At 60.1% G+C, this 25,243-nt stretch overlaps 1 protein-coding gene across 2 annotated transcripts; it reads right to left on the bottom strand.

Annotated features, from left to right (window-relative positions):
• Window positions 1-1,760: 1,760 nt before the first annotated feature.
• Window positions 1,761-24,320, bottom strand: CDC42SE1 (CDC42 small effector 1). Of its 2 annotated transcripts, XM_090056431.1 has the most exons (6): window positions 24,137-24,320; window positions 23,056-23,233; window positions 8,161-8,409; window positions 5,670-5,780; window positions 4,945-5,030; window positions 1,761-3,841 (listed from the first exon to the last, which is right to left on the bottom strand). In XM_090056431.1, exons 3-5 carry the CDS (start codon window positions 8,212-8,214, stop codon window positions 4,959-4,961), a joined length of 237 nt encoding a protein of 78 aa, XP_089912557.1. In that variant the 5' UTR covers window positions 8,215-8,409; window positions 23,056-23,233; window positions 24,137-24,320; the 3' UTR covers window positions 1,761-3,841; window positions 4,945-4,958. The 2 variants fall into 2 exon arrangements, with proteins under 2 accessions (XP_089912557.1, XP_089912558.1); XM_090056432.1 differs by lacking the exon at window positions 23,056-23,233.
• Between the last annotated feature and the right edge of the window lie 923 nt (window positions 24,321-25,243).

Here is a 25,243-nt window from a genome sequence, read left to right as displayed (position 1 = left end):
ATCATGCACGTCTGTCCCCTGAGCAGGGGCAGATAATCCTAACTGGGGGGACAGGGAGGGCACTGCTGCTTGCCCCCAACCCCCTTGCTTCCTTCTGCCTCCACTTTTCATTCAAAAGCTCAGTTTCAAGGCACCGAGCCTATTGGTACATGAGCCAGAAGGCCCAGGGAGATGGGAGGAGTGACATCAGGCGATACATCAGGATCCAGTATACCACCTTTTCCAGCCTCTCAGACTGTGCCTAAATATTTCGTGGCAACTGCTGAGGCTCAAGGAGTAACATCAGAGACTATTCATTTGGGGAGGGGGGATAAAAGGGGTACAGGCACAATGCACCCTCCCACCGCACAAACCACGACACACCAGTTGTATAAAAGTCATCGGACAAACTCTTTTTTCCTTTTACTTTATTTTCAGTCCAAATATCCACTCTGTGGGGAAAGCAAAGGTGTGGGAAAGAGGAAGGTGATTTCTGTACAACGGTCTCCCAGCCCAACAATCCCCCCCCCACACACACCCCAAAATCCCCCCTTCACACAGCAGAAGAGAGGGTGTATTCTCCACAAGTGTCTCCCTATAGCTGGGAGGTTTCAGTGCATCGGGGTGTACTGTAAGAGGGGCCCCCTGCCTCGCTGCTGCACCGACTTCCCAGGGCTAGGCGAGAATCCCAGTGATCACTTTATCCCCTTGCCTTAAAAAAGAAAAAATAAAGGTAATAAACCCAGGGGAATAGTCCAGCTATTCCTGCATAGCGACAGCGTTCAACAGGCCAGCTGTGAAACCCAGGGCTGAACCTTGTGCCTCCCGGAGAAGAAAGAAATCAAGGCAGCGGAAACCTCTGAGCCTGGAGCTGCTGCACCAAGCTGTTTGCTCTGTGCCAGCAGTGGAGCAGGTTGGTTTAGAGCCAATGCCTCCCTCTTCCTCCCCCAGCCGGGGGGTTTGCAAACACAAAGTCCTTCCAGGTGCCTCTGGAACAAGGGGTGCTCATGAGATGGGGGTCTGGGGAGTGGCTCTCCAGTGGGGGCCACATCAGGAGACGGGACCATGGCCAGGGGCCTGGATCACTTCCAGACCTACCTCTCTCCCTAGGGGTTTTGGCCTTGCTCTCAATAAAGTGTCACCACCCCAAAGGGAATAAAATCTGCTTGGTGGGAAGCTCAAAGCAGGAGATACAAGCCAGGGCAGAGGATTTCTCCTGACATCCTGCTCCCATGAATGGAGGGTCTTCGCTCTCCCTCACTGCCTGCTTTTCTCTACCCCAGGTGCAAATTGCAGCTGCTGTGCCTGGCAGTCTGCCCCCAACGTGGCACAACAGAAAAGCCCTGTTCCCAGATTGCACTTGCCCCGTGAAGGGTCCTGGCCTCCCAGCTGGGGTGTACCTGCCCTTGCCCTGTGCTCCGCAGCACGAGGGGGACCAGACCAGGTCCCTGATTTTGCCCAGCTACCAATGAACAGAGCACGGTAAAATGCTCTCAAGACTGGCGGGCCCTTCCCTTTGCCACTGGACCCATCAGGGTGCACTGCACCGCAACACATCAAGAGGGGAAATGTTAGGTTCAAACGTCAGCAGAATGGCAGTAAAAAAAAAAAACCTATTAAAAATCAATAGAAATGTTTAAAATCAAACACCCTCCCCCCGCTCCCGTATTCCCCCAGCAGGGTTTTGATTGCAAAACCAGCTGCAGGACAATAATAAGATAGTATACAACTGAACCCGACTGGAAACTCTGATGAAACCCGGTCTCCACGTGGAGTCAAAGTGGAATCGAATTTTTCTTTTAATTTAATACAGAGGGCGAACAACAAGTGGACTGAAAACGAGCTTTGTCCCGACACAGCCCCTCTAGGGAGGGGCAGGTTGTGGGGTGAGATTGGCAGGGCGATCCCCACTCACTGTGGAAGCCCGCTTTGGCCCCAGCACTACCCAGAGGCATTTTTCAAACCCGGAGAATTTCTTTTGGCCTGAAACATTGCCAACGCCCCAGTCACCCAGTCCCCATGCTCGTGCTCCCAGCCCGCGTGTTCCTCCACTGCTCCAAGATGCCTCTCAGTGCAGCTGCAGCTTGAGCTTCAAAACCCCGGTGGGGAAACTGAGTCAGGTGCATGCAACTCATTGATGCAATGCTGAGGAGGCCAGAGGGCGGCAGGGCAGGCAGGCAGCAGGAGCAACTTCTTGCTGCATTTCAGCTTTGCTGGCTTCATACACAACTGCTCCTGCTGGCTGGGCGAGGGCAGATGCCTTGAGACAGACACCGGTTGCAAAGAGCCTGGCGGGCCCAGAGAGTGATGCCTGCACAGTCAGGGCCCTGCAGCCACTGGGCACATGGCCAAGCAGTGATACAGGAAGGGGCAATGCAGTACTACAACCTCCTGCCCTGGATCGGAGTAGACAGCAAAGCGCCTCCCAGGAGTGCCGCCTTCTCCCTCATGGAACAAGTTCAGTGCAAAGGAAAAGCCCCAGTGCAAGCGCCTGGGGGGCAGGCATATCCCCGTGCCAGAGCCGGTGCCTGGGAAGGAGCTCCATGGCCACAGTGCCTCCCAGCTGGGGCTGGGGCTGGGGCTGGGCCAGTGCCCACAGCAGCTTGTGCCCAGATGGTCACTGGAGGGCTGCTCACAGCCTTCGATGGTAGCTGATCCAGGCTGGATGGGACTGAGCAACCTGGGATGGGAGAGGCTGGATATGCAAGCACTGGGGCAGGTCGGGCATCCAGCCCGCAGCCACCTCCTCTGAGCACCCCATACTGCCCTGACTGGGCCTGGCCCAGCCTGCAGTCCTGTCTGCTCCAGTCCAGGCTGCTGCAGAGCAAACCCCATCCCAGCCACTGTGGGCAAGACTTATTCATTCAGCAGTGGGGGCAGAGGTGGATGGAGCCACTGGCTGCGTCTCACCCCAGTGCCCGGCCTCCAGCGTAAAGGGTAGTGGCTGGGCAGCAAAGCCCCCAACCCGGGACAGCTGATGCCAAGGAGCCAGTGATGACTGAAAAGCAGGGCTGTGAGGGTTCCTGCAGCTCCAGGTGCAGGTGTACATGGGTGGTTGGTGTGGTAAAAACCCACTCAGGGACGTGACTGGAACCAGTCAGTCCTGATCACAAGAAGGAATTTTCCACCCACCTGCAAGTCGTTGGGGAAACCCCGGCACTGGAGATTCAAAGGGGACTCATGGGACATGGACCTCCTGGCATGGCCGGGTGCTGCCCTGACTCCATTGCCAGCCCCCACAGCCCAGCCTCAGGCAGCAGAGCCCCTCGGCCCCCACAGCGCCCATCCGCACAACACCCCTGCAAGGCAGGGATGGGGAAACTGAGATATGGGGCCCAGCCTGCCCGGGTACCCAAAACAGGAGACCCAGGGGGCCAGGTCTCAGAGGGACAGAGTGCCTGGGCTCCATCCCCCTGGAGAGGCAGGTTCTTCAGGTGGACCAAGGCCCTGATTCAGGAGAGCACAGGCCCAATCCAGGTACATATTACCACCTCCTTTCCCTTCCTGGGCCCACATTGCACTGCCTGGGTGAGCCTCACGCCCCACAACGTGGCAATGTGCTACTCGGCCTGGGGCAGTTCTGGGCCCCGGAGCCAGGAGCAGAGCAAGGAAGTGGGAATGAAAACTGGGCAGAAAACAAACGGGTAGGATCCCCATGGGGGGTGGAGGATGGGAGTCACTAGGAGAGGAGTTTCTGTATTGAAGACAACCCCCCACCCCACCCCACAGCATGTCTATGGACCAGGTGCTGCAGGAACGGGCCAGAGGATGCAGAGAGCAGAATCCGTTTGCATAAATTAAAGCAAATCAAAGCGCCGGGTCAGGGTTCCCTCCCGTCGGGCCAGGGCTGGTTGCGCGGGGTCTGTAATGCAAGAGGCAGATGTGGGGGTTAGGACCAGGTGGCAGCGAGCAGGAGAGATGTGTCCCCTCAGCCCCTTCCCCAGGCACCAGCTGCGCCATCAGCTCCCCCGACTGGCTGATCCTTCCACATCTGACCCTGGCAGCCCCTGTGGGGAGACGCTAAGGCCAGGGACCCTCTCCCAGGCATCAGCACCATTAACTATAGCACTGCCCACACAAGGAAAGGGGCTGTGGGAGTGCTGGGGCAGGCGGGCACTGGCAACAATGCATGAGGCTTTGACCCCCCGTGCGGTGGTTGGGTGCGACAGGCTCCGTCTCCTGCATGGCCTGGGGCTGCAGGTGGGTCGTACCCCCACAGCAGGGTCCCAGTCTGGGGTGAAATTCCTCCCCTTCATGCATGGGAAAGCTAGAAGATAGCAAATCTGATGGGTTGAGTCCCCAGGGCCCAACCCCAGGACCAGAACCAGCAAGGCCTGGGCTAGGGGAAGCCTACAGGGAAGGATGAGACCTAAGGGAGCATGTGGGGGCCATGTTATCATGTAAGCCCCCCACAGAAGACTCCAGCCCTAAGTCCCAGGTTGGAGCTCCCTGTCCTGCTCACTGAGGCTGGGATTTCCCAAGGCCCCGGGGCCAGATCCTGCCCCAGCCACAAGACGTGGCAGCGGCCTGAGGCACCAAAGCCGGGTTCTGTTCTGCCCTGCTGGGTCCCAGCAGCCTCTGCTCTGCCGCCCGCCATCATCTGGTCCTTCCGAGCCAGGCACCCAATGCAGCCAGGATGGAGACTGCTCTTCCCCTTCAGCCTGGGGTGCTGGGTGTTGTTGGAGCAGAGGGAACTGAATTGCATTTGGATGACTAAGTGTACCATGCACCCAGAAGGGGACAGGCCCTGCCTACTAGGCTGTCAGCACCCCCAGTAACCCCAGACAGCCTGCATGTGGGGCCTGCCTGTTCAACCCCCCAGCTCAGTTTGCCATCGCTTCTCTGATCCCCAGCCCTGGACCGAGCTGGATCCATCTTGCTGGCGGAGAGGAAGGACAGGACGGTACAATTGTGCAACCATTGCACAAGCAAGGGGAGGGCTTTGCAGGCGTGTGAGGCACTTACACTGGTGGGCAGAGCTACAAGACACGGGAGTTGCTCCACTGTCGCTCCCGACAGCCTTTGGATCTCATCTCCTGCACCGCACCTGTCTGCAAAGAAAGCACAGGACCCATCAGCGGCCCCCGCGGCACATGGGCCACGACACACTGAGCCGTCAGCCCTGGCAAGGGGCTGTGTCTGGGGGGGAGGGGAGAAGGGGGCAGAACACCCATGCTGGGGCAAGTGGGGGTGTAGGAGGACTCAGAAGCCAGGACTGTGGGTGCCTAAGGGTGAGAGCACCGAGCAAGGACACCCAGGTCCCCAACTCTGCCCCTGGCTGTATCTTGGCAACTCGGATAAGCCCAGCATTCACTGCTTGACTGTGAAAGCTCAGACCACGCCCCCCCCCACCAGCACTGGTGGCAACCGCCCCCTACTCTCAGCAGGCCCCAAGTGTCCCGTGTGGCTGTTTCCCGCTCCTGTCCCCGCATGATAAGTCCTCGTGGGCGTCCCGCAGCCAACTGAGCCCCCGGGTACCATTCCTAGGCAGGTGTGGCATGCTCGGGTACTGCACCTCCTCAAGCTGACCCGGTGCCCAACCGTGGGGAAATGGCAACAGTGAAGCAGCCCTGAACTTGCCTGGGCCTGAGACGCATCCCTGCCCAGCAGCTCGGAGCTCCCCGAGGCAGAAGCCTGCCTCCTTGCCCCCCCTCCCAACATGCCCCTAAGGTCGCAGCAGGGGCATGTACCATGGGAAGACCCTCGTGGGCAGCCATGTCCCCCGAGCCGATGTGCGTCAAGTGCATGAAGTTCATGGGCTCCCCAATCATGGAGCGGTCGATCCGCCTCCGCTTCTTCTTCTGCAGGGGACAGAGAGAGAGACAGAGCCTTAGATTTGTGGGTGAGGGGGGTGTCAGGCTGCTGTTCACCCCTCCAACAGCATCTGGGGGACTCTGAGCTCATGATACACGACACTGGTTGTTACCCACAGGCAAATGGAGGCACAGGGAGAAATAGGGCCAAGGTGGTGGCAGTCAGTGGCAGAGGCAGGATCAGACCCCTGGTCCATACCCACCCTGCAGCAGCAGATGCAACGGGAGCCAGCCCAGAGCCAGCCCAGAGCCAGGCAAAGGAAGGTAAGGAGGTGTCAGTGGCTTCTGACATGGCTAGAGGGGACCCATGGTGACAGCTGTGATACCCCCCAGCCCCTGGCCCAGCCAAAGGAACTGGCTCCGGTCATTTGTTTGCATCATGGTGGCACTAGGAGTGCAGAGCCCAGCCCAAAGCCCTGCAGCACCAGGCACTGTACAAAGATAGGACAGAAAATGGTCCCTGCGCCCAGGCACCAAATCACCCACCTGCCCTGTGCCTCAGTTTCCCCACCCGCATAAGCGGGGGGGAAAACCAGCCTGCCTAGCACACCTGCATGAAGCAGAGCAATGGAGGGCACTAGCCCAGAGCCAGGAGCATTGCCTGGGGCCTGCCTGGGAAGCCATCTGGAGGGGGGTGCTGTGAGCAGAGCACCCTCCTCTCCCGTCCCTTCCACTTGGAGCCTACCATGGCCCAGCCCTGCAACCCCTGGCAAACCCTTCACCAGCCCCACCGGCTGCTCCATCACAGGCCAGGTTCCTCTGAGCTTGGAAGGAGCAGAGTAAAGGGGGTCATAAGGCTGGGCGAAAGAGCCCACCCGGCTATCCCCGGACCCAGCTCAGGTGGCTGCCGGGAGCCAGCTGAGCTGGAGGGCAGTGGCGGGCATGGTCCACTCAGTACCTCAGGGTTGAGCGGGATGATCAAGGCTCCCTGGAAGTGCACAGGGGTCGGGGGCACTCAGGGCTAGCAGGGAGGTGGGCAGAGCTGCTGGCATACAAGCTCCAGGCCCAGGGATATCCATGTGGCCCCCTCATTTTGTGTGCAGTAGGCTTGTGGGGGGAGGGGGGGCACCTGCCCTGGGCAGAGCACGTCAAGGGTTAAGTACATCCTAGCCAGACGTGCTGGCGCATTACTGCTAGCATATTAACAAGGCCTCAGGGCTCCAGGGGGAGGAGAGCAGGCGCCGTGGGGGGGCCTGGCCTTGCCAAGCCGCTGAGCAGCTGGTATTCAGGTGGGAAGGTGCGGGGAGCAGAGCCACCATGGAGCAGATACGAGCATGGGGAGGGGAGGACATGGGGCAGGACACCTGGGTTCATTCACCTCCTGCTCTGACAGAGCAAGCACCTCAGTGCCCCCTGCTCCCGGTAGGGCTGCCCCGTGTCCCCTGCCCCTATCCCCAGCTCTTCTACTTGGGGCTTGGAGCAGCTGGGAGGCTTTCCCCTTCATCCTGGCAGGGGTCTGGTTGGCAGCAAGGCTCTGGGACTGGGGCCTGCCACGCATAGAGACGTCTCCCTCCACTGCCTGCTCTTGGCACCATCCCACCGGCAGGGGCTCATCAGGACAGGGGTCTCCAGGCTGCCCAGACGTGATCCAGAGGACAGGGCCCAGGGGAGCCAACAGGAACCTCCGGGAGCCTTAACTCACGGCTGCCCCCACCCACAGGCTTCAGGGCCATCTGCAGTGGGGTCAGGAAGGAACTTCCCCGCCTTTGCACAATTAGTGTTATGACAATTTAGATTTAGACCTCACATCATCACCATTATCCTTCCTTCCTTCTCGTGTCCTTGTGACACCAGTATTTAGCAAAATTCACAGGTTCACTGGACTCCGCCAGGCTGCACCAGGAGCACTTCTATTATGGCCTTGACCTTGCGACCTCTGGGCTGTCAACTGTGCACCTTAGCACCCATTATTATCATCATCGTCATTATTGTTATTAATATTTATTTTTAAATACCATTATCACCATCATTATTACAATTATTACGATTATTAGTCCAATTAATATTATTATTTAGATTTGTCCATAACTGTCATCATCATCATCATCTATATGATACGATATCCTGCTCTATCCAGAAAGGCTAGGAGTGGCCACATCGTGCCAGATGGACACAACTAGAAATCCACAGGATGCCTCACTAACTGCAACAACGGGCCAAACTGGCAGGACAGGACCAGGACACTTGCCTGGATGGGGCATCAGGTGTAGGGTTCTGCATCCCTACCAGAGCTGCAGCTCCCTTAAAAGAGTCTGGCAGCAACCCGCAGGCCACAGCCCCCAGGCAGAGAATCAGCCCGGAGGCAGCAAATCCCAGGTGCTGATAAGGCCAGGCCCCGTGCCCCCGCCTCGTGGGTGACACCACTCACCGGCTGCGGTTTATCTACGACGCAGCAGCCCAGCTTGTGCCAGAAGTCGCTCATGTTCACTGTCCCGTCCAGCTTCCCCCTCGGGGTTGATCTGGTCCGGGCGGTGTCAGCGAAGCGGTGGGTCTGGGGGCTGCAACCCCGAGGCAGTGTCAGCGCAGGTCCGAGTCCGTCACTCCATGGGCAGGGGTGGTGTGGGCCCAAACGGTTCCTGAGGATGGGGCTGTGCACGGGGGCTCTCAGCACGGCTGCCTGCCAAGGAAGGAGACTCGAGTAGGATGTGCACACCCCATCCCAGCCAGACCCTGCTCCCAGACCGTCCCCAGGGCAGCGGGGTGCCCAGCTCGCCTGAGATACAAGGGCTTTGACCCTTCAGGAAGCAGCAAACCCATTGCTCAGCCCAAGCTCAGCCAGGCTGGAAATCCTCCCTCCTTCCCTCGTGAGCTCCAGGCTGACGACTGGGGGGGAAACACGGAGGACCCAGACGGCTGCATCGGGGTGATTCATCGGCAGGGCACTCACTGGGGTCCAGAGGTCGCGTTGGGCAACCAGATCTCATGCTTCAGGGCGCAGGCTGCTGGGGTCAGGAAGGAACCCGCCCGCCCCCCGGGGACTGGTACTCAGCTTCTGGTACTGGTAGGGGGTGGTCACAACAGAAGGCAGGATGGCAGAGACCCAGGGTCCGGCCAAGGCTGGACTTTCCCCCCACCTCGCTAACAGGGGAGACTAGAAAGCAGTGCTTTTGAATGCAGTCCCCTTGTCCCGGGGAGGGAGCATGATTCAGCCTGGAGAAAGATGTCCGGTCTCCTGGGTTGCATGCCCAGCCCTGTGTGACTTGGGGCTGGGGGGATGACAAAAGTCACTTGGGGAAACTGAGGCATGGCTCGAACTACCTCGCTTTCTTCTCCTACCCTTCTTGCTCCCCAGGCGCACAGGGCTGTTGTTGCCACCCATTGTGGTCAGATCACTTCCCTTCCCAGCTAGGGAGTTTCAACATCACCCACCCTGGCACAAACACCTCCTGCCCCCGCACACCCCCCGACACATACAGAGAGTCACTGCTGCCATCTACATCAGCACCCAGGGAGCCCCCCACCGGTGCCCCCTCCCTACCTGCTCTGCTCCACCGGGCTAGCTGGGGACCCTGGAGGGCAGTGCGGGGCTCTGCTCCTGGGGTGGGGCCACAGTGCCCTGCAGACACAACTGTAACCACTTCCTGGGCAATGGCCGCTACCATTGCTCACTCCCAGCTAGGGCCCAAAGCAACAAAGATTGGGGCTTAGGCTAAAGCTATAGTCTCCCAGCAATGTCACAGCCAGTCCCTTGCACAAGAGAAACGTCCAGCGTTTTTCCCCATTTCACAGAAGGGTAAACTGAGGCACGGAGCAGGACCACATTTCACCCAGTGCACTGGGCCCTCAGATCCTGGCAGAGACAGGGAGGGGGACACGGTCCTTTAAATCCACCTGCTCTAATCGTGCTCCCTCCCAGTCAGGTGCAGCCACTCCCCTCTGTGCCTTGCGCCCCGACCTTTCGCCGGGACTCTAACACTTGACTCAGCAGGCTAGAGATGCCATCAGCCAGGCCTGCCAACCACCGCCACTCAACACACGCCTGGGAGGGACCTGCCGTGGAAAGACAAACATACCCAACCTGAACAAACCACTGGCTGAGCCCCACAGCCCGTGACTCTGCTCCCGTTAGGCACCGTAGCAGCAGCCCAGCCAGCCCCGGCACCACTTGTATCCACGTGGAAAGATCAAGCCAAGCCTCCCTGGACTGCTGGGGGCTGTGTGAGGGGCTGTTCCACACCAGAGGTGGCTGTATTTCCATGGCCAACAGGGCAAGGCACATATAGCTCTTGAACTACCTTGCTTTTAGGCGCTTGAGACACCCCTCCACACAGGAACCACTGGCAGAAGAGGGCAAAAACTCCCTTCTGCACAACATTTTGGGCTCTTTTCCCTCAAAAAAATGGATATTTCAGCTGAAAAAGCCCCTCACTGTCTCCTACCCCTCGCTGCTACCCCAGTGCCCCCCCAAGAGCCAACATGCGCTCCCAGCTTCTTAATTGGACCGGGACAGTACCTGAGGGAGTAGTGCATTCTGGGATGCACTGTCCCCCTACCCTATGGATGCAAACAGGGCAAGGGGGACAGCCGGGCTAAGCAGGAGGGTCTCAGCTTGGAGCCACAGCACAGGGCGGGAAAGGCTGGTGGGGTCAGAGCCCCGCTCCCAGGCTGTATCCTGCCCCGCTGCCAGGCAGTCCCGGGTCGCATGACGGGGCCTGGCACCTTTAACACTGTCTCCTCCCTCATTCCAAGGCATTTCAAGGGCTCGAAAAAGCCAGAGAGTGCCTCTGATTCCCCGGAAATCCCCGCCTGGCACCGTGATCTCCCAGATAGCGTCAGGCAGGGCTGCACCCAGCTGGGAAACAGCCCTGGGGGGGCATGCAGGTGGAGGCAGGGGGGAAAATCCAGCACAGACCAGCCTGAATTTCCAGCATCAGTCCCAAGCCGGCTGCAGGGGCAGGAGCAGTCGACAGGCACTGGTGCCTCTCGGTACAGGACACAGGCTTGTTGTGCAAGGCCGCAGCTGCAGAGAGAGTTGCGTTGGCAGGCACCCATGTTGCAAGCCCCAGTTCCCCCCTGGACCGCACGGCGATGGGCTGGTAGATAAGGCCCCCGCAGCCCCCGCCATGCAGACAACAGGAAGCCGCTCACACCCCGTTGAGCTGCCTTGTTGTTTCTCTTCTCACAAGCAGCTGCTGGGAAGGTTTGTTCACAGGTGGGGAAGGCACAGATCAGCAGCCGCCTTGCCCCATTACAACCTCTCGTCTTGGGACCCTTGTGGGTCTCCCCATGAGCAGCCTGGCAGCCGCAGGGGATCCAGCTTCCAGCCTCAGCAGCCCCCACCCCACATCTGCCACCTCCCTCCAGGAGACCTCCAACCCGCCCGGACCCACAGGGACGTGATCTGGGCTCCAATGAGACCAGCACCAGGCGCTGCACAAACCCATACAACAAAGGACAGTCCCTGCCCTGGGGAAATACCCAGACAGGGCCAGGGTGTGATGACCCTATAGTTATAGAAAAGGCAAGAGGCAGGGTGAGCCCAGACCACAACCTAGCAGAGCCCTCCCCAGGTGCTGGCAGGAGCTTGACACAGTCAGGATCAGGCCCTGAAGCCACATCAGGTCTGTCGCTCCCCGCCAAACTCCGGTGCAGTGACCAAGGAGGGGTGCTGTGGGCTGCAGTGGACCACACTGTTCTTTGCAGCTGGACTCACTCTGTCCAGCACCCCCAAGCCGTGCCGGGGACAGGCCAGACAGGCTAGGACCATAGATGCTGGCCCCACAAGTCCTAATGACATGTCCAGTGCCCCCAAAGACCAGCTCAGAGACCTGTCTACAAGTCCCTGCCACACATCCAGGTCTCCCCAGGCTGAGCTGATCCCATCAGGCAATCAGCCATGGCCACTGGTGTCCCCAGAGCTGGCCACGAACCCCGGTGCACAGAGCATGGCTTGCGCCGGGGCAAGCCAGGGAGACCCATCCACGAGGGCCAGCAGGTTCATGGGCAGCTCCGGCACTAGGCCCAGAGATCCAATCCATCCCCAGGGGGATCCCATGAGCCAGGCTGGCTCCCTGGCAAAGGTGGGGAGACTCCCACAGACCCTTTCAAAGCTCAGAGGCTCCAAGGGGTCACCCCTGCTGAGAGCAGAGAAGCCAGGAAGCTGCTCCAAGGCAGAAGGTAGCCTTGGTTTTACTTCTCTAGCCCTATCCCCAAACCTCATGCCTATTCCCCAGTCTTCCTGTCCACACAGGGAACCCATCTGGCTTCCCCCTTGCGGTGGCGGCTGTGGGGAATGGGGGTCTGGTAGCAGCAGGCACTCCCGGCACAGCAGGCCTGTCTCTGCAGAGAACCCAGAGTCTGGGGGTCTCCACTCAGCCGTGAGTCTGCTCAGGGGGCTGCAGAGGGGGAGAGGAGTCTCCCGTGAGCAAGATGCAGTCAAAGCCACAGGGCAGTGGGACGGGGCCCGAGGTCACCCCTAGTGAGGCCCAGGCAGGTCACGGGTGTAGCAGGCAGGGTCTGTGCCTGGCTGCCCAATCTCCTGGGTCCCAGGCTTGCAGTAAGGGCAAGCAGGGGGCATGTGAGCCGGTTGGGAAGGGCTGCACATTGGGTGTGCAACTAGCAGGCCTAGTGGTCACTGCCCAGCTGCCCAGGATCCAGATCCAGCAAAGAGACCTGGCCCTGGGGACAGTGCCTCAGTTTTCCCATCTGTCATTTGGCTGCACTCTCCTCCTGACCTTTGCCCAGCAGTAGGGGGGACACACTTCCCTCCCCACCTAGAAAACAGCTGACTCCCTGTAGCCTAGCCCTCCCCAGGCCAGGACACAGGACCCCTGCGTTCGACTCCCTACTGAGCCCCCGACCAGCAGAGCAACCTCTGGCAATTCACATCCCCACTCCGTGCCTCAGTCTCCCCATCTGCCAAATGGTCTCAAGACAAAGTCTGCCTGGGCTCTTGCCTGGTCTCAGGCTTGTGACATCCCCACTTGCTCAGAGGTGGGGGGGAAGGGATGCTTTTCTGCCGCACTGGAAAACAGGAAAGGCAGCTTCCTGTGCTGCACGGGCTAGCGCCACGGCTGCATGGGGGATGTCGGCGGGGCCAGCCCGGCTGGGCCACCGCTTCCTGGCTCCAAGAAGCCCAGCCCTGCAGCCCCTCAGGCTCCATGGGAGCCAGGCTCAGCCCAGGCCCCTGTGCTGAGCTCTGTGCTGGGACCAGCAGGCCAGGCTCCCCCAGATGGGCCCATCCTCCAGTCTTCTCTTCTCCCAAGAAAAGCAAGCGCCTGAGTGCCCAGCATGACAGCCAGCATGACCTGCCCCCAGCCCCACTAAATAATGTCCCCTCTATCCCAGCCCCACTGCCACCCCCCTACACAAACTGGCGGCAGGGCGGGCTGCTCACAGGAAACCTCCAATCTCTCCCCACGCTGGGGGAACCATTCCCATGGGGACTGCATGCTGCTGCAGCCCTTCATTGAAGCTCCCCTATGGACGTACAGCCATCACGTGCCCCCCACCCCAAAGCACATGCATGACCCCAGCAAAGGGCAGGGCTGGGAGGTTCGGGACTCCAACACATTGAACATGTGTGTCCAGAAAGACGAGCAGAAAAAGACCCAAGAAGCCAGAGGCAGACAAGAGTAGAGCCAGAGTGGGCCTGGGGAAGAGCTGTTGGGCTAGAGGCCGTCCAGGGCAGGGGCAGGCGATTGCCCCAGGACACTTCTCCCTGCCTATGTGGAACAGGGCTGTCTACACCAGGGCTGTGCACAGGGCAGACTGTGGGCCGTATACAGTCCATAAAGGGTTAATTTGTGCCCCCCCCAGCCAACTGCCAGGATCTCTGAGCTCCCCCATCCAGCTTCTGCTCCCTGTTCCTGGGGCCTCAGGAGCCCGGGGGTGCCTCCACGCCACAGCATATGGAGCTGGAGGGAGCTGCCAGGATGCACTGCAGGGCTCGGGATTCTCAGCTGAGGGGGCAGCAGGAACAGGTGTGTCCATTCATAGACCCTCCAGGGAAACTGAGGCAGGGGCCACGGTCACAATAAGCCTACAGGCTGCTGCCCCCCCACCCCCCTCATCCACATTTTCTGGCACCAAGGGAGGTGCCCTAACTTGGCAGAGATGGAAGCCCTCCCCCTGCCCATACCTCTACAGCTTCATTTGTAGGTCTCAGGAAAGGCAATAACTAACTACCCATGGCAGCCACTTGCCCCAGGCCAGGGGCTCAGAGACCACCATAACGGGTACAAGGTGGAGGCACTGGCAGGTCACCAGGAGCAGGCTGGCCACACGGAGCCGGGATGCGCCCAAGGGGCCAGAGCCACGCCAGTGGGGACACAGAAAAGCGACAGGGAAGGGACATGCCCAAGGCCACGTGGAGAGTCTATGGCAGGGCTGGGGGCAGAGCCCAGGCACCCTGGCTCCCCCAGTCCCTGGCATGAGTCTTCCTGCAGCTTTGGGTGTGAACAGTATTACAGACAGCGCTCCGGGCTGCCCCGGTCAAAGGGAAGCACATTAAAAGTCGCAAACCCACACCCAGCCCAGCCTGGCTACCAGCAGCCACTACAGGTGGGGCCGAGATGCCAGGGGAGATGCCATGTGTCTGCTCCAAAGGGCAAACCCATGCCACAAGCTGCTAGATCGGGCAGGTCTTGCCCTGCCATGCTCCTGCCTGATCTCAAGGCACCAGGGCAGCCCACTGGACCAAGACGGTGCAATATGGGGCAGGGGGCCTGGGTAGGGAGGCCTTGCCCCTGGAAGCTCATTAGCCAGCATCCAGCATTGCCCCCCACCCCCAGGACCCCCGCACCACACTAATGCCGCCAGGACGGGGGGCATCCCCCTGCCTCCCCGGAGGACCGTCCTGGCCAAGGGGCTATGGTGTGACGCACGTCTGGGCCTGCACATGCACACTTGCAAAGGAATGTGTGTGGGGCGCAGGCACATGCATGTGCCCAGGGGAGGAGCTGGCATGGGCATGTGGGCCCCTCTGCAGGCAATTCCCCCCCCAGCCCTGCCAGGGAACATCTGCAGTGTTCAGAGGAAAAAGTTATCGGCCCCGAGCACAAGCCCACAGGGCTTGCCAGCCTCACCACACCCCTATCAGCACAAGGCAGGAGGCTGCTTACAAGGCCCGTGCACCACCAAGCCGGGGGATTTATCAGCTCTTGGGGCCTTGGTAAGGCTGAAGGCTGTTCTGTGGCCACTGGATGGTGTCAAGTCCAGCCTGGTACTGCCACCACTGCTGGGCCCACTGGCATGGAGCAGGGAGCCTGCAGTCTGTCTAGAGCTTCGAACCAGCTCCTAGGCAGCCAGAGAGGGGACCCCAGACTCCAGGCACCCCTAGTACCTCGCTGGGAGAGTCATTGTACACGCACCCAAGCTCTTATCCTCTTCCTCTCAAGCCTCTAAACCAGGATAGGGTGGCCACGCCATGAGCACTGCAGTAAGACACGGGCAGGCCAGGACAAGAGAACGTGCAGCTACAGGGAGTCACTGAGTAAACAGGGCACAAACAACACAAGAGCTGACTGTGCCCATCACCCTGGCATCACAGCCCCAGTGTGATCCCCATGAGATGTGCCACATGAACACCAAGGCAGCACATGCGAGAGGTGGCACACGCGTGCACATCGGGGAGGGAGAACACCTGTGGGGAAGCTGGGCTCCGTTGCAACACGCAGCCCTGCTTGGCCCCGCGGGCTCCTCCGCGCCCCAGCAACGTGCAGTGAACTCCTCCTGCACCGTGGCCCCGACCTGCCCAGTGCCGGCTGCCTCGGCTCCAGGCCCAACGAAAGCTCCTGCCTGCCCCGACCTGCCCCGCGTGGCTAATCCCTGCTGGGAGTGGGGCCATGTCCCACAGCAGGAACAGGCCTGCCCTGCCGGCCCCCCCAGCCTGTGGGGAGGGGGAAGCAGAGACGAGATCTGAAGAAGGCCCAGCCCACGGGCACAGGCCACAGGGGCAATAGGGCATTTCCCCTCCCCTGAGCACCCCCGGGACCCATACAACCAACACAACGTGCTCCTTGGTGGCAGGCTAGGGGGCTCAGCAAGGAGGCACAAGGGGAAGCGTGGCACAGGACCATCCAGTCCCTGGACCCTCTGCTCAGGGTCAGACCCATGCTGTTTTTGGGCTCGGGAAGGAATTTTCCCCCATGCTCATATTAGTATGGACTAAGGGGGCTCTGCCTTCCTCTCCAGCAGGGGCACGGCCTCGGCCTGGGAGGTCTTGAGCATCTATCAACAACCTTTCACATGCAGCAGGATGTTGGCTGCTCTGGTCCCCCTGTCTTCCCTGGTGCAGGGTCAGGTGTGATGTCTCGTGTTGTGTCAGGTCTGATGGTAGTTTTACAAAGACTTTAGATGCTGGATTTGTCTTGGGTGGTCTGGACAAGGCTGATCCTGCCTCAGGTAGGGACTGGACTGTATGTGACCTCAGGAGGTCCCTTCCAGCCCCGCTGCACTAGGATTTCTGATTCCACCTTGGGTTTAACCTAGGCACCCGTCATCGCCCATCACACCCACGCCCAGCTCCCCACTGGCTCTAACAGGCTCATGCCCACTATGGGTTTGTCTCCATGTTGGGACATCTGGGATCAGCAGCTACAACCTGCCCGGACCGAGTGCTTTAGCGAGAGACCGACCCCAGCGCATGCTGGGGTCTTGAGGGAGCACAGCTGGGTTGGGGAATCAGGATTCGCTGCTCCTCCCGCTTGCTCTGCTGTCTGGGACTTTCCCCAGAGACCAGGAAAAGGGATGAAAAGGGATGGGGGATTGTGCTGAGTGAGGGCAGAGGTTCCCCCAGTGACCACCCATTGAGAGGCCAGGCTGGACCAAAGTGCCCTGCGAGGAGCCTGGTGCTCCACACGCTTGCTCTGATGGGGAAAGGGCTCACAGGCAGCGGGAAAGGGCCCAACAGGGCCGGAGTCTGCCCCAGACGGGTGCAGCTGGGAGAGGAGACGGAGGACTTCCCCAAGGCTGGAGTCCAGCTGTGTCCTGTGCCATTTGGTGCGTCAGCGTCCAGGGCACTCTCAGCTGCTTGCAGCTCCCTCTAGTTCCTATGTCCAAACCAAAAAGGGGAAGAGACACAAGCCCTTGGGACATCCCAGTGTCAGCACCCTTAACCCCAGCCCCGGCGCAGCCCGGAGGGGGGCAGAGTCCCTGGTCCAATGGTCGCACTCGCAGCCCCCTTTTGAGCCCACATCTGCCCTCCGACCGTGCATGGAAGCAGAGGAGGTGCCTGGCCAGCTACTTCCACTTGACCTGCCCTCTGTTCCACGGGCTCCAGACATAAAACAGGGCAGGGAGGGCTACACATACGTCCCACATACATACAGTCATGGAGCAGTCGGACAGGCAGCCCTCGGCATCACCCCTAGTCCAGCCCCCTGCTCCAGGCAGGTCCAGTCCCATCTGAGCCAGACAAGCAATTGTCCAACCTCGTCCTGAAACCGTACCGTACAACTGCCAGGCCCATTGCCCCAAACCCCTCAAGTATCATGGGCAGCACTGGGGCCCTGCCAACATCCTGCCACTGCCAATGGTTAAAATCCACTCCAGAGATCCCAAGCAGAGGCCGTGCCCCCGCTGCAGAGGAAGGTGGAAACCCCCTGCAACCTGTACCAATCTGACCAGGGAGGAAAATTCCTTCCTGACCCCAACACAGCACCAGTCTGACCGTGAGCGCAGGGGCAAGACCCGCTAGCCAGGGCCCTCCGGCTTCGGAGCCAGCAGGAGCACTGGCATAGCCCAGTCCCCATCCCCAGACTGGGTTGCAGCCAACACTCAGTGCTGCTGAGGAAGGCAAAGAAAAAAACCCCAGTACCTGTAGCAACAGGAGGGGAAAAGATTCCTTCCTGGCCCCAGCTGGCAACCAGCAAAGCCCCAAAACCTGGGAAATACCAGACACCATCTATCTGCCCTGCACCCTGGGGACAGCACACAGCTCCGCACATCCTCAATGGAGAGCCAGAAGATGCCTTTCCCCCATCCCACCCCTCCGCAAACTTATCCCAGCTCCTTCACCTTTCATAATGAAGCTGGATGTTGTACAGCATCCTCTGCTTGACGCAAGCCTCCAGCATCTAGTACCTGCTCCCAAGAGATTCAGGGCAAACTTGCTGAGATCACCCGAAGGGAAAGCACAGCCTCTTTGAAGCGATGGTCCTGCTCAGGGGCGATGTGTAGGGGGTGCACACAGGTGCATGTGCACCCCCTGAGCATGGTGTTGCACCGCCTGCAAAAATGCACCGCCAACACCGTCGGTAGCGCCTGCAGGCGGTTACCACTTGCCACCCCGCAGCCGACACCACCAGCGGTCAGCAAACCCCGCCGGCTGCCACCAGCAGCACCTGCAGGTGGTCGCTGACCCCTGGTTGGCATTCACCACCCCCATCCCCTGACGCCAACAGTGCCACCGGCAACTGCAGAAGCTCCCTGCCGCCGCCAGCACTACCGTGCCCCCCCAGCTGCCAGGGGCACGCGTCATTCATTGTCCTGCTTTCAGCAGGGGTTGGACTAGATGTGACCTCCTGAAGTCCTTTCCAACCCTCATTTTCTATGACTCACCTGCTCCCAGCTGCCGCCACAGGGAGCAGAGTGAGGAGATTTCTCCGTCTTTCCGGGATTATTTTATTCAAACAGAAAACCACAGCACTGCAGAAAGCCACTGATTTACAAGCCTGGGTTGAAGCTGGCCAAGGATTTGGGGCGTGGGCAATGCCAAGCAGCGAGAAGGCTTGGCTTCAAAACAAGGCTTCGGTTTCACACTCTGCCAAGGCTTCATTTAATAAATAAATAAATAAATAAATCAAGCACAAGGTTTCCTTCCAGGTGAAACAAAACAGTCCGTTCAACCCCAGAGCCATGCCGGGCTCCTGCCGTTGGGCAACAAAACTTAGGAACAAACTCGTTTCAGACTGAGTTTCCCTTGGTTTGGCCAGAGCGTGCGTGAAGACTCCAGTCTGGCACAGGGAACCACGGGGCTGGCAGCAGAGGCCTGGAGCTGTGCTTGGGACAGACTCACCACTACCATCTCCCCAAAACCTTCAGCTTCTCCACATAGATATTCCTAAACAGAGCTGGCAGCAAGGACATCGGCTCCAGGACAGTCCCTGCCCCATGGAGCTGGCAGTCGAGACAGGGAAAGGGAAACTGAGGCATGAGTTCAGAAAACAGATCAGAGCCCAGCCACGTCTGGGGCTCTCACCACTAGGCATGCTGCCTCATGACTACATCCTCAGGGCCAGGCTGAGGTCAGCTGTCAGATTCTGAATCCTATCTGGTATCAGTCTCCCCCCACCTCAACACGCACCTTTTCCTCCTGCCTGAGCTCCAGAGCCCTCCTCCATCTCCCCAGAGCTGTGAGCAATTCCCAAGGCACTTTCTGGAGTATTTATAGCTGCGGCTCATTCCCCCCCAATCCTTCTCCTTCCTGGACAGTATAAATATAGCTCCCTGCTTACGCTGCAGCTGCCAGCGCGATGGCTGACGTCTGGAGTTGGGCCGGGGAAACCCAGCATCTTGGGTCATTCTCAAGACAGGAGGGGGTGCACCTGCCCTTTCTAGACAGGGAAACTGAGGCACTGAAGAACAGCCTGGCCCTGATCTCACAGCCAATCAGGAGTCTGGCCCACTGATTGCCACCCTGCGCCATATAGCAATACAGTGAAGGGAATCAATGACCCCCCGCCATCCACCCTCCAAGACACCCATCTACACCGGTCCCAAGATCCCCACCAAATGTGGGCCCTCGAGCGTGCGAGGCAATGGCAAAAGGGGGCTTGTAGGCAGGCTGCCGCTAGCAGGCTCCTGCAGCCCGGGGACAGGGTAGAAGGGGAAACATACAGCAGGGTGCAGCACTTTGGCCCAGCCTGGCCTCCCTGCCAGTGGTCCCTGGGGGAATTTCTGCCCTTGCTCAGTACAATCCCCACTTCCCTTTACTGAAGGGCTCGCTGGGGCACATCCCAGACAGCAGAGCAAGCGTCCCGGCTCACATCAGCTCAAAGCGACTGTAGTTTGGATCCGCGGGGCACCGGCGGCAATGGGATTCCTGCCTTCTGGACTCAACCTCAGGGCACCAAATTAAGTCCCAAAGCTCAGGCCAGACCCTGGCCTCAGCGCCCATCACCTCTGGCGCCAGGTGGTCTCTAGTGCCAGGAGCACCTGCCCGGGCAGACAAAAATACCCGACAGGCACAAGCAGAAGCAGCTTCAGTGTCTCCTGCTCCATCTGTGCCCCATACCAAGATCCGTGCGGCGGCACAGCCCTAACCAGGATGCGGACCGCATCCTGCCCAGGAAGCAGCCAAGGCCTGCAGCAGGGGAGAACCCGGGGCCCAAGAGCTCAGGGAGTCACAGATCCTCTGGAGGCTGGGTCCTCAGCAGGGTCCAGCCGCACTTGTGCCCGCCAGTGTTTCAACCCTGATCTGCCTGCATTGGGATACGGACCCCAGAGGGCCGTCACGCCTTCTCCACCCACGGGGGTTTGGCCCTTGATGTCGTGCTGGTTGGCTGTGCCTCCTAAGGAGCAGCAGGAGCTGACAAGGCAAAGCCCGGGAGGTGCAGGGAGGCTGGGCCTGGCAGCAAGACAGCGGCTGGATGGAAAGGCCAGGGGGTTAGGGAGGGAGCAGCTGGTAGTTGGGTGAAGAGGCCCCTTGCACTGGGCAGAGCATCCTGGGGACAAGCAGCAGAAGGGGCTGCTCCTGCACCCACCCCCCCACTAAGGGCACTGCCTGGGACCCATGGCTCCTGGCATGCTGGGCCAGTCCCACAGCTGACTTGAAGCAGCCTTGTGCCACCCCACAGACCCTGGTACTCGCTCTGCTTTGGCCTCAAGGGAATGACCCCCAGCTCCACCCAGAATTAGGCCCAGGGTCCAGAGTCCACCACGGGCCACCTCCACTGCTCTGTATTTCCCCCACAAAAACCGCTATTTCAGGCCCAATCCTAATGCTGCCTCAGCTGCACATGGGTGTGACTGGAGTTATCCTCAATTTCCCCGTTGGGAGGAAGGGATCAGAGACAAATGTGGTCACTTTTCAGCCACACCAGGTCTGGCTGCAGAGAGGCACATGAGAAATTAGCTTCTGCGAGGCCCCTTCCTTCGCCCTGCCCTACGTACAGCACCTAGCACCACGACACCGCAGTCTGGGAGCCACTGCGATCTTCACAGGGGATCAGCCCGGCAGCTCTCCGTCCCTTCCCATCCCGCCTGGAGGGAGAACTGGGGTGTGAAGAGTTGCTTTCTCTCCGGCTGCTGTTTCTCCCGCCCCCTTCCATAAATCATCCCGGCAGATACAAGCCGCTGAATGAAAAGAGATCAACAGGCCGAGAAGAAAAAAAAAAGCCTATGCCCTCCGCTACTGAAAGGCAAATCCCAGAGACACCGCATTCCTCAGGCCTGCCAAAGCCCATTGTGCTGCCCCACCGCTGGTATTTGCAAAGCTCAGCTAAGAGCAATTAACTCTGTGCAGTGCCGGCCTGCCAGGCAGAGCCGATCCCAGCTCAGCTGCCCACAAGACTCCGCAAGGATTTCACTGGGCACCTGGGCTGCCTGCTGGATGCCCAGTGGTAAAATGCACTGGAGACCGTTTGAGATCTTGGTGTGAAAGGAGGTGTGAAGTGGGGCTGGAGCCTGTTCCCACGCTGCTAGATGCAACCGGCTTCTCAGTGGGCTGAAAACATGATGCTCGATTACCTCCTGGCCCTTCACCGGTGGCTGGTTCATCAGCGGTAGTTGCAGCGCCCCAGCCACTGACCCTGATCGGAGTCTCATTCTGTACACACTGGGACCTGAGATCACCACCCACAAGTTCCCTTTTTCCCACAAAGAGATAGGTGCCATCAGGGGCGGTAGCAACGCAGAAACAGTGACCCCAGATTCCAGGTGAGGGGGATCACAGGATCTAAGAGCAGTGGGGCTGGAAGGGACTGCACACCTGGTGCAACCCCTGCCTGAGGCAAGATCAGCCCTGTCCAAACCATCCCAGACAAATCCATCATCTAAACTCCTAGCAAAACTACTGTCAGCCCTGTCCCAGCACTACACATCACATCCAAACCTGCCCCAGGGGAAGCGGGGGACCATGGCCGGCAACATCCTACTGCTGCAAGGGTTGTTAATATACGCTCCAGAGATCCCATGTCCTGCTAGAGAGGAAGGCAACCTGCTGCTTCCCCAAGTACGTACTAACCTGGCCAGGGGCTAAAACTCCTTTCTGACCCCAATGCAGCGTTGGTCTGAGTCAGGGGGACAAGACCCTCTATCTAGCCAGGACCCACCAGCTTTGGTCCCAGCAGGAGCACTGGCACAGTCCGGTCCCTATCCCCAGCCTGGGCTGCAGCCAACACCCAGTGCCTCTGTGGGAGGCTTAAAACACTGACACACAGAGCAGAAAGGGGGCAGGGAAACGAGGCTCTCTCTCTGCTCCCTGCAAAGTCCAGCCGAGCTGGTGTCTTGCTCTCGAGACGCGCAAGTCGCATCCTTTGCTGGGGGACTGCTCCACTAGCATCCACGGAGCACTGCTGGGAAAGAATCAAGGCCACCATTCTGCCCAGGGGGTAACCTCTTCAGGGCCTCTCCGCTGCTCCCCACACAGCCGGAGCGATGCGGATTTACACCCGCACAGGAGCCAGCCGCACCAAGCTGTGCACAGGCACAGCCAAAAACAAAAGCAGTAGGCTTGAGGCTGCAAGAAGTCGGCCCCCTCTCCAGAGAGCGAGCCAGCCCACGGGGGACTGGTGGCTCACAAGACTTGCCGCTCATCAAGAGCCTCCCTCACTATTGTGCAAAACAATAGGTGCAGACCATGCCGCCGGCGTGGGGCAGCCAGCCTCCGCGCCTCTCGCCAGCCCGGCAACACAGGCTCCATTCTCCGTTACGTCCTTGGGGGAAGCTCTCACACGCCCCGAGTCTGAGTCAGGGGCAGCTCTGACTGCCCAAATGCAACAGTCTGACCAAGGGCGATCACGGGGAAAAGCTCGTGTCTGACAAACCCCAGGCTGAGAAAGCTCTTCCTCCCATGAGCCACCTTGAAACGCCCTCCCCTCCCCCCCTTCTCACTATGGCCTTATAATTAAGGGAGTTTCTCCCTTCCAAATGACAGGTCTGGCAGGGCCCTGCCACACACCAAATTCCCTCTCTAGGCCCAGCCTCCTCCCCTCGCCCTGTGGAAAAAGAACAGGGTCTGACCCAGCTTCTGGAGGCAGGGGGAGAGCGGGGCCAGGGTGGTATTTAGGTCTTCCCTGCAGGGCTAATCTGCAGACGACACTGCCACGGGAAGGCGGCAAGGCCGATCCCACGCCAGCCACGGGCCTCCTGCCCGACTTACCCGGAGCAGGACTCGGCCCAGCCCACCGGGTCCACAGGCAGAGAACGACTTCCCTTCCAGCCCCCGGCGCTCGGCTTTGGCCGTTGAGAAATCCTCCCAGACAGGAGGCAGCACGTCAGGGCGTGGGACTCTGAGCAGGCCCAGGAAACGCTCTGCTCCGCTCTGCTCTCTGCGGGGGCTGCATGAAGCAATGGTGTATATTTAAGCCGGGCTCGAATGCCGTGTCAATGGGTTTCTGGTTTCCCGGGCGGGTGACCCACCACTGAATCATCGCCGTTCCCAGGGGAGGGTGGGGGGAGAATACCAGCCGCTAGCACTGTTATAGGTGCTCGCCTCAGCTTCTTTTCAATTCCTCAGCACTTTTTTTTTTTTTTTTTTTAATAGCTCTTGTAAGATCGTGTAGGGGCCAGGCTGTAACCCAGCCAGCCCCGAGTACTTCTGACTTCAGCTCCCTCCTGATTTCTAACCCCCCCAGGGAGCTGAGACCCCAGTCTGTCCCCCCACCACCCCTCGCTGCGTTCACAGCTAAGGCAGCCGGGGCAGAAGAGAGGAGGAGGGAGGGAAATGTGCCTCCGCCAGCAGCTTAGATCAAAGGGCTCCACTGCACCTCGGGGAAGACTTTGCAGGGTGTGAGCCGGGCTCGGCACAGCGAGGGGAAAGGACTCTCGCTTTCCTCCCACCAGGTTTACCGGCCCGGCCCCAGCCCCGCAAGCCCCTGCCGGGCGGCGGAGCCGGCGGGTCCGCCCGGCCCGGGACGGCGGCACATGTCTGCAGAAAGTCCGGACTTCCTGTTCCCACCGCCCCCTCCCCCCCGGCCTCTCCGCCCGGGCTCAGCGCTTCCCCGGCGCTAGAGTCGCCCCGCGCTTCAACGCAGAGGCGCAACAAAGCCCCGCCACCCTGGCCAGGGAGGGGCACCCCCGGCCCGGCCCGCGCCCAGCCTGCGGCTCTCCGACGAGCTCCCAGAGGCGCCCAGGTCCGCTGGGTGTCTCTGCCTCTCCCACGCCCGGCGCGAGGGCAAGGGGCCCGACGCAGCACCAGTGAGAGAGCCGCGAGGGAGCCGCCGGGGCCCGCTCCGTCCTACCTCCGCCGCCGCCGCGCGCAGCGGGGTGCGCGCCCGGGCCCGAGGCTGCCGCGGCCGCTTCTCCGCACGAAACTTCCCCCGGGAACTTGAGCCCCGGGCCGGGCCGGGCGGGGCGGGGCCGCGCGCTGCTGCCGACCAGGAAGCTCCGTCGCCGGCTGCGGGCTCGGCGCTGGCGCTGGCGCTGGGGCAGGGCGCGGCGCGGCGGCGGCCGCGAGCATTGCACGGACGGGGGCCGGGCCCGCGCCGCGCCGCGCCGGGGGGGGCGAGCCCTGGGACCCGGCTCGCCTCGCACCACCGAGATGCCAGGGAGCTACCCCGCCCCGCCCGGTGGCACCGCCCGGGAGCAGCGCTGCCTCCCCGCCTGAGCCTGCCTCAGTTTCCCCGCAGGGAGGGCGGAGGTCTCGCTGCCCAGAGCCCGGGGAAGGCCTGAGACCCGCCTCTCCTGCCCTCGGGCTGCTCCTGTTCCCCTGACCTGCGGGTGCCTCGGTTTTCTCACCTGTAAAATGGGCATAACCTATTGTGGCTCTTTTTTAAAACTATGGAGCTGCAATGGTGTCTGCAGAGCAAAGCCAGCGTCGTGGCCCACTGTCCTCAAGGGGATAGCGTCTTTTTTGCAAACCAAACAAACATATATATGTATGTATGTATGTATATGTATGCAAGTATGTATGTACACTCCACCTCCAACACCCTGCCAAGAGGCCCCTGTAGTTCACTTGGCATCTCAAAGCACACTAAAAACCCATTCTGGTTCACACCAGGTAGCCATGTGCCCATACACTCAACTCAATGTGAGCGAGACCAGACAGCATGAGGGGCTTTGGTTTTCCTTTCAGCGGGCCCGATGCTGCCCCACGTTGCTGCCCATCCAGGGCTGCCTGAGTAGAGCTCCATGCCCAGCATGGGGGCAGGAGGGAAAATGCCTGGTGCTGGCATCATTCAACTCCCAAGGGACACCCATGGAGGGACAGAGGAAAGGTGCCATCTTACACCCTGAAATGGCACACGGGCTGGGTTAAGTCAGTGCCGGAGCTTCATGGAGGTGTTTTAAGCCTCTTGAAGCCTGCCTAGGTGCAAGGAAAGGCCAAGGGGGAAGGTGCCAACCTG

Source organism: Crocodylus siamensis, chromosome 6 (assembly GCF_052110815.1).
Source record: "Crocodylus siamensis isolate JL-2025a chromosome 6, ASM5211081v1, whole genome shotgun sequence".
Classification (NCBI taxonomy): Eukaryota; Metazoa; Chordata; order Crocodylia; family Crocodylidae; genus Crocodylus; species Crocodylus siamensis.
This window is presented reverse-complemented; position numbering and strand designations above follow the sequence as displayed.

Bases quoted from the DNA above. Each gene is read 5' to 3' on its own strand.
- CDC42SE1 (XM_090056431.1), bottom strand. From the start codon at position 8,214: ATGAGCGACTTCTGGCACAAGCTGGGCTGCTGCGTCGTAGATAAACCG. The intron at 5,781-8,160 runs GTGAGTGGTGTC...TGTCCCCTGCAG, and splicing joins TCGTAGATAAACCGCAGCCG to AAGAAGAAGCGGAGGCGGAT. The intron at 5,031-5,669 runs GTACATGCCCCT...CTTTCTTTGCAG, and splicing joins CCCACGAGGGTCTTCCCATG to ACAGGTGCGGTGCAGGAGAT.